The sequence below is a fragment of the Diadema antillarum genome, unplaced genomic scaffold, assembly GCF_040938485.1.
Source record: "Diadema antillarum isolate AM-2024a unplaced genomic scaffold, OU_Dant_1.0 scf00000099, whole genome shotgun sequence".
Taxonomy (NCBI): Eukaryota; Metazoa; Echinodermata; class Echinoidea; order Diadematoida; family Diadematidae; genus Diadema; species Diadema antillarum.
Window position 1 is genome coordinate 3,657,501 of NW_027270988.1, and position 8,716 is coordinate 3,666,216.

Here is an 8,716-nt window from a genome sequence, read left to right on the forward strand (position 1 = left end):
TATAATTTTTCGCTCTGGAAATTAAGGGGGGGGGGGGGCGCACCGGGCACAGCTGCTGACAATTACTGGCAGTAACATCAGAAGAATTGCATAAAGATTAAATGCGAGCGAGCTTGAAAATGTTGACATTTTACCGTCCAAAAACTGCCGTTTGAAGCTATATCTTTTTTGCTTTCGAAATTAAGGGGAGCGCACCGGGCGCAACTGCTGGCAATTACTGAGCAATATCAGGAGAATGGCATTACGACTAAATGCGAGAGAGCGGAGCGAGCGACCTTGAAAATTTTGACATTTTAGAGTCCCCAAACTGCCGTTTGTAGCTATATTTTTTCGCTTTGGAAATTAAGGGTGGGGGACGCACCGGGAGCAACTGAGGGCAATTACTGGCAGCATCTTCAGGAGAATGGCGTTACGACTAAATGCGAGAGAGCGGAGCGAGCGAGCTTGAAAATTTTGACATTTTAGAGTCCAAAAACTGCGGAAATTAAGAGGGGGCGCATCGGGCGCAACTGCTGGCAATTACTGGCAGCAATATCAAGAGAGCATAACAATTAAATGCGCCCGCTGCGCCCCCCCCCCCCCCCCCCCCCCCCCTGATCCGCCACTGGTAGTCAAGGATGTCGGTTTATGTTCACGACTGGGGGAGGTATGACCAGGGAGGTGGCGTCGAAGTGACCAAGCGGGGAAGGATGTCCAAAATCTGCACTTTAGAGCATCCCCTAATTGTGCGTGTTTGTTTATGTGTGTGTATTATATACATGGAAAAGTTAGGAATTAGCCCAGGTCAAGTCTTTTTATTGGCAATGCAAGACATTTTTATATAGACTACTATGTATATTTTTGTTATTCAAACACTGCGAGATTTGTATGCAGTCTGGTTTGTGTGATATCTATGTGGTTCATTAGTCTATTACTCATCGATTTTTTTTGTACTGGTGTAATTTTAGTTGGTCAAGACAAACATATCCGTTCTCCGTGTACTATGCCTATGAACTCGGGAACCTACAGTTTTACAAGCTTTAAAGCTTTTATGTAGGCCCCATCATATTTCTTATACTTACTAGTGACATTTTCATACATTGTGACCATGTACATTTGTGTCAAGTATATTTTCTTTTTCTTTGTCTTCTACAATCAAAAGACATGATTGTATATATTTTGTACTCTTGTTTTGTTGTCAATAATTTTGTAATGTTATCATTGAGAAAATGGAAATATGAAATAAATTTGAATTGAACTGAACTAAAGCAACACTGCAAAATCAATGATCTAGCTTTGATATAACGAAGCGTAAGGTACAAAGGTGTACATTCTACATCACATTGCGCAACATTGTAGCAACTCTTTTTGCCGTTCGGATGTTCTGAGTACACTGCGCACATCCTGCTTATATGCAGAATGCCAACCAGGAATCGCGCTGAATCACAATCTTTTGTCGGGTCCGGACTTTTTGAACAATGTTTCACAGTATATGTACCTATTCAATTATGGTTAAAAGAAATCATAGAAAAATATCTTATTTCTTGATCACCCTTTCATTCAAAAGTAGTTTACTAACCCTTGAATTACTATTTTGGTAAGTCTTTTTTTTTTTTACCAGCGGATGGGGGGGGGGGGGGTGGGGGGGGGCGCACCCCCCCCCCCCCCCCTCCGTAGTTACGCCACTGCTTTTGGGTGAAATAATTGGACAGATTTCTAACAAAAAAGCAAGAAAATCTTTTCATCGCGGGAATTATGATTATGTGGGGTGGGGCAAATGGTGCGCTTGCCTTCCAATATTTCTATGGGGCAACATTTTTGTTTTCTTTCAAAAGCAAGAAAATCTTCTTATGTCGGGAATTATTAATTATGGGGGGGGGGGGCAAAATTGAAATATGCTTGCCCCTCCAATATTTTTATGGAGGTAACTTTTTGTTTTTCTGTCAAAAAAAAGGTAAGAAAATCTTCTCGTCTCTGGAATTATGGAGGGGGGGGTGGGCAAAATGATATGCTTGCCCCTCCATTTTTTTTTTTTTTTTTTTAATGAGGCTAAGGCTCGCTCTTGTGCTGGCAGTATGGATTGGTCAGAAGTAACGTACATAGACCCTACATACTTGTAAGTAGCACACGTACATGCAAACGTGTATGTGCTCCGTATCGTACGGATGTACAGTACGGTCGATAAATAGTAAACACTGTATAGAATACTAGTAGATATGTATAAAATCAGTGCTGCCAGAACCAGGGGTGCGAGCTTGTTTTTGCCCACGATTTTTTTTTTTTTTTTTTTTTGGTCCCTGGTGCAAAATATAAAAAAAAGATAGAAAAGAATAATCATTTAGCGTCCGGCGTTGATGTCGCTCGCAGACTGAAGGTTTTTTTTTTTGTTTGTTTGTTTGTTGTTGTTTTTTTAAGGATCTGAAGGGGGGGGGGGTGCGTTCGCACCCAACGCACTCCCCCTGGTGACGCCCATGAAAATCCACATTATGAAGATCTCAAATGACATCTGACTTGTACTTTCTTAGGGTTTTCAACATCTTTCTTTTTTTCATTACTGATAAAATAAAACAGATGGAAATCAAGTGTCATCTATAAAGCTTACCTTGGGGGCAATGTTCTAGCCAGGCCGTCGTGGCGCCATGTCCATTCGTTCCTAAACACGTGACGTTGATGCATCTGTTGGGGCGTGGCGAGAGCAGGGTAGAGGCGGAGTTTGATGATGAAATGTTGACGTTGTCAGCAGCGATTGCGTACGAGTGAAGGGGAGGAGACGGCTGAGCGGTGACGTCCACGTGACATTCAATAAACAGGCTTACAACATTGTTCTCGCCTCTGATCTCGGTAGTTTCAATTGACAAAATGCCGGAATTGGGTTGAGCGCCATCTACGAGACCATCAAAATGAACAACAGTTTCATTCAAGCATACAACCTCGTTCGTTGCAATTTGAGAATCAGAAAAAAAAATGAAAGAAATAAAATAAAATATATCGATGCGAAACTGCAAAAAGTCCGGTGTTAAATAGTGAACACCGAGCTGGTGTGAAATTTTCGGTGCTCATTTATGGTGTTAAATTAACACCTCCGGGTGTCATTTCCAAATTTTAAACTGTTTTTTGAAGAGTTTCTTAGTAACTGCACTTCTTGTTGATTTTTAATTTAAACAAGACGATCAAGAATTTTACATTAAAATACTAGAGTTTTGAAAAAATGTGAAAATAAATTTACACCAAAGTAACACCAGCTGGTGTGGTCTCTTATTGAAGCTGGACGGGTGTTAAACCATTGATATTAATACCAACAAATATCAAATCAACACCATGTGGTGTCATTTTTGAATTAACACCAGTACAGTGTCAAAATAACACCAGGTACAGTGTCAAATTAACACCACGAAGTGTCAGGTGAACACTTTTCAACACCATCACAGTGCATTTTTAACACCTGTGGGTGTGGTCCTTTATTGAAGTTTGATCGGTGTTAGATTTAACACCCGTGGTGTTAAATCTAACACCGATGTTTTTACAGTGTATCAGCAAATGATTCAGACTGAATACAGACGATCTATATCCTGCCATAACGTTTCAATGCATGACATTTTTTAATTCTATGAAGAGAATTCTACTGAAGTCATTAATCTAACCAGACAAAATCCATATACGAACTTGGCATTTGTTTACTCATTATCAACAGGATGATGACTATGTATATTCCATAGGTCTACATGCCATATATTTCGCCTTGGTCAGGTGATAAGTTTTTATCGTGACATTTATTGTTTTATATAAAGGTCACATTAGGAAATGAATTGATATTGATAGCATTTCGTAACTTTTTATCACAGTGAAAGGAACGAATACGTTTGCTCATTTATTTTCAATCTTTTATTTGGTATTGCTGACAGAGCGTGGCATCTCCAGAAAATTATTACGGAAGGAAACCAGAGAGGGTATATAGATTAAAACTGTGCGTGGAAACAGCAATAGCTATTAGATATACATGATGTCAACGTGTTTGAAATGACACCCAATCGAATCCTAACAATTTTCTTCTTTTTATTTCGGGCAAAAAGCATCGTTATGAAAGCAGTTTTTTAAATCAAAAATAGGTACACATTTCGACTGAAGATCTACTTCAACAAAGCATTATGTCTTTATTGTTAGCCATGGAATTATTCGTTTTCACTTTAGATGATCTTATTCAGGTGCAATGATTAGTGACTACAATGAATGGGACCGAGTAGCTAATGCATTTAGAAAACTTTTGAATCAGTTATTACCTGAATCGCAAATTCCTGCAGGTCCTTTTCGTAGTCCACACATGGAATGAAAAATGAAAATGAAGAAATCCAAATAAACAACGGGAGACGAGACTACAGCCTGTTAAACAGACTTATATAAAAAGTGACCTATATGCACATCCATAATTACCAACACTTCTCATGACCATAACTATGTATGTTAGGACTCAATGATGAATTGTCTTCTGTCAAGCATGACTGGTGTTGCCGTGTGTTTTCAATTTTTAATGTCTCCTATTACGTTATTTCTCAATTTACAACAACCAAACAACTTTATCTTAATATTCAAAAAAGGAAGAAGAAGAACAAGAAGGCATGAGTGCCCTTTTCGTTCATTTTCAGTTCAATATTTCCCCTTCTTCGCACGTATAAACATGACACAAGCTGAACACAAGAGGTTTGAACAAAAATAACTAATGATGAATATTACACGTTATTAATCTGTAGTTCAGCAGGTAAAGGCAATCTACACTTAGAGGAATTACCCGTTTTGAAGTTTATGCAAAATACAAACTTAATGGGTACAATCTGATTCGTGACTGTGCGCCATAAAGCAATGAAGTCGCAGTGGCCCTTCAATCATCAGGCCTAGATTTAATGTCTCATTTTGTCTGACAAAATAGCTGAAATTTGTGTTTGGGGATTGATGCTTGCATCTGATATTCCTCTAGAAGAGTGTGGGTATAATAACTTTAGCGTTCTACACAGAAATGTTAATCAGTTATTGCGTTTTCATGGATCTGTTCTTCAAAGCCATTTTTTTTTTACAGTACTACAGTTGTACACTGTCAGTGGTCAGGTCAGACTTCCTGATCACCTTATCTTACGGAGTTACGAACTTCTAGATTTGACGAGTTACACATCATTTCACAGCTGCGAGCCACTTCTTTTGAAACTCTGGTCTGATCTGAACAAATACATCAGGGGACTTTTTTTTTTTGGGGGGGGGGGTGTTGATTTGTTCAATGTCACATTGAGTTTCGACCCTACTTCGTTAAACTTCTTCCAATTACAACAACATTCCTGCTATTATTTCGCTTTTCGTTACATTTTCTTTTAGTGAAAAGTAAATTGATTTTGTGAACCTGATGTTTCAATAAAACAAAAATATAAACTCGCATTAAAATATCCCCAAAAGTCTCGGCAGTACATTGAAACGAAAAAGGATATGATGAACGGGAATGTATTGCGAAAACTTGTGTATTAAACCAATACTCTTCACTGACGAAATAAATGCCAAGGAAAAAATGAGTGTGACAAAAATGAAAAAAAAAAAGAGAGAACATTTCTGTTGACATACCTGCAAACTGTAGCCTTGCTGACCGAACCAAACCTAGGACATGGCATTGTAGAACATCTCCGTTGCTGATTGACGCTGATGTAAATGTGAATTCGCTCCTCATGTTGTAGTAGACGAACTCCGTAAAACCGTAAGCCAAACCAACCTTGCGCCGGCTTTCCGCATACCGCTCAGCAGTGGTTGTTAGGTTTCCTAGGCAGATGCATGCAAAATAATATATGATATCAATTGTAATTGATCCCATTTTCTTTCTTCTTTTTTTTTGGGGGGGGGGGGTTTAAAGGGATAGTACAGTATTGGTGGAGATGAGAATCGGGCTTTTAACTTTTTGCAAGATACCAAGAAAACACTTTTGAAATAGTACAGAGCATACCATTTTAAGAGGAATTCAAATTTCATTTGATGAAAATCGGGTTTGGAATTACTGAAACATCCAAAAACAAAGTAAAACAAAGCGATCGTAATAAAGTGTGAGTCACACACTTGTTAGAATCGCGCTGTTTTGGATATCTCAGCCATTTCAAAACCAATTTTCATCAAATAAGCGTTGAATTCCTCATGGAATTACATGTTCTTTGATATTTCATAAGAGGTTTCTCACTATTTCATCAAAAAATGTTAGAAATCTGAAATTAGGTCTCAACCAAAACTATACGATCCCTTTAAGTAAGATTTTAAGTGTCTTCTGACTTCTGACTGATAACAGAATCATTACGGAATAACTATTTACGTTGCATTACAATTAGCCCCCTTATAACACATGTACCTTGCACAAGAGACCAGTTAAAACAACAAGCTTAAACTCAATCAGTCTCGTCTTTCTAACACAAAGCACACGAGGAAGTAACCATTGGTTACTCTATTTTAATTCAACTCTGTAAAAGTCCAGGAAAAGAAACAGAATTAATTATAGTAGTGCCATTATATCAAAATGATAATTTTTCGACTGACAACAAGCCAGTATGTGTCAGACTGATATATTCGGTAGATCACAATGGGTGTCTTTATGAGCGTTATGTATTTTATGCCTGTCATAGACATGTCAACTTATTTGTCTAAAGTGTTGCGCTTTATTACGAAAAACAAAACAAAAAATTGACAACAATATCGACAAATATTATGTACTTACTTTCTCCTTCACATCGTACACCTGCATCTTTGTTATGTTGGCATGTATTCCAACCCTGCAGGTTACATCCCCAGGGAAGTCTGTAGCACTCCAGTAGGGAATTCTCATTCCCGGTGGGACAGAAAACTCCTCGGGTTAGCCAAATCGGTCCCGACCCCTGTCCAAAATGCGCGGCAAGAAAGTGTGCCGAAGCTCTAGGGTAGCCGAGCTGTTTGCAAACGACGTGAGCTTCTTCTATACTCCAGCCATTCCAGTCACAAATCGTTCCCCAGATCCCGTCGCACTCTATCTCGACTCGTCCCTCTCTCTCGTTTGCTCCTCCAGCAAGTCTCACTGGAAATAATATATCGGCAAATTCACTACATCAAAACTAACAAAAGAGAGACACTTTGAACGCGTAAACAAAACAAAACAGAGAAAAGAGGTTTATCATAGTCTTGAGATGTTCAGATTTACCCACAGAACATCATTATTCATTTCCCCCTTGATTATGATAAAAGATCATGCAACTCAGATTTATATTCACGAATTTATACAAGATATTAGAGACATCACCAAGAGTAGCATCATGGCGGTGTTTATAATTATGGATGTTTAAATCTGTTAAATATCAGTATGGATTATTCATTTCCAATTTGAAGATACATGCGCAGAAATGTGAGTGACATAATTGCGCGATTATCGATACTATTTAACTGACTTTTGTTTTATGATTAATTTACCTTAATGGCCGATCACATTACTGTCTAATGTAACATGCATACATGAACATTATAATCGTACGCTTAGTAACTGTCAAATTTCGATCACTGTATAAACTATACAGACTTCCATTCGTGTCCCGTCAGTTGGTGATTGTCATAGATAGTGCACCAGAGATGCCAAGTTCAAAAAAACTTTATGAGTGAGATTTTTATGACTCGGCGTCTCGGCGCTTGCGCGCATGCGCACGCGAACGAGGAGGATGTCCCCCTCCCATGATAGGGAGATTTTTTTTTTAATTATTAGCTGTTAATGATGCGATCTGGTGCATACTTAAGTGACTATTTTTTACTAATTTTGAAAGGCAAAAGCGAAATATACCTTCAATTGCAACTATTACTCTAAATCCTTTGAGCTATGCTCCTTATTTTTGGCCCAAATTGCAGACTTCACCAGATGCGTGAGAAAAATGGGTGCCATACGTGAGAAAAATGGATGCCATGCGTGAGATCGTGAGACAGACCCTAAATGCTTGAGTCTCACGCAGAATGCGTGAGACTTGGTAGCTCTGAGTGCACTCTGATGAAATGCAATTCTCTCCATTGCTGCGCAGAAATTGCCCATGCATTCGACTCTAATAGTTGAGGGGTATATTTTGGAGCTATTCCAGTTTCCGGCGTGTTTTCTTACCGGTTGAACCGTCGCAGACTTTCGTGCAGTGGGTGCCAACAGCTGTTCTGTAGTAATACGATCACCGCTGTGCAGCTTCAAAAGTCTGCTCTTGTCTGAATGAAAAGATCCAGTGATATTTTCAGAGCCGCTTCAAAATGGTGATTGAATGCCACCTTTTTGAAGAGAGCTACATGACAGAGTTAAAAGAAGATATACTTCGGTTTGTGAATAGCATTTACGAAGGAATACAAAATGCCGTGATATGGGGAATTAACTTCTCCCAATTATGTTTTGATATCGTACATGGTTTCCGTCCTGGTCTGTGGTATTTCATTCTTGATTATTTCTTTTCTCGGAATAACCAACAAGTTTCAATTTATTGCCGAGGAAATATTGCCTGGAATTTAATCATCAATGTCAAAAAATGTCAAAGTGTTTATCTGTAGCAGAGAAAATAAAGTATAAGATTGCTGCGAGCTAGCCTTTATTCATTAGACAACTATATCCGCACTTCTTTTTATTTGGTATTCACGTGGACAGCCCTATAAGGCTGTCCTACGGGCTGAAATGGCAGAAAACCACCTTACATTTCAAGCATTGTAGGTCAAATATCGAACCTCATGAAGGGATATGGCA

General features: G+C 38.7%; 1 protein-coding gene across 1 annotated transcript in view; it reads right to left on the minus strand.

Annotated features, from left to right (window-relative positions):
• Positions 1-5,986, minus strand: part of LOC139718791 (uncharacterized) — an 11,802-nt gene extending 5,816 nt beyond the window's left edge. Inside the window, exons 1-3 of the mRNA XM_071630256.1 lie at positions 5,578-5,986; positions 4,257-4,280; positions 2,582-2,863 (exon numbers count right to left, since the gene is read on the minus strand). Coding sequence (XP_071486357.1) covers positions 2,582-2,863; positions 4,257-4,280; positions 5,578-5,821 — 550 coding nt within the window. The 5' untranslated portion in view covers positions 5,822-5,986. The remainder of the gene's footprint in view (positions 1-2,581; positions 2,864-4,256; positions 4,281-5,577) is intronic.
• Between the last annotated feature and the right edge of the window lie 2,730 nt (positions 5,987-8,716).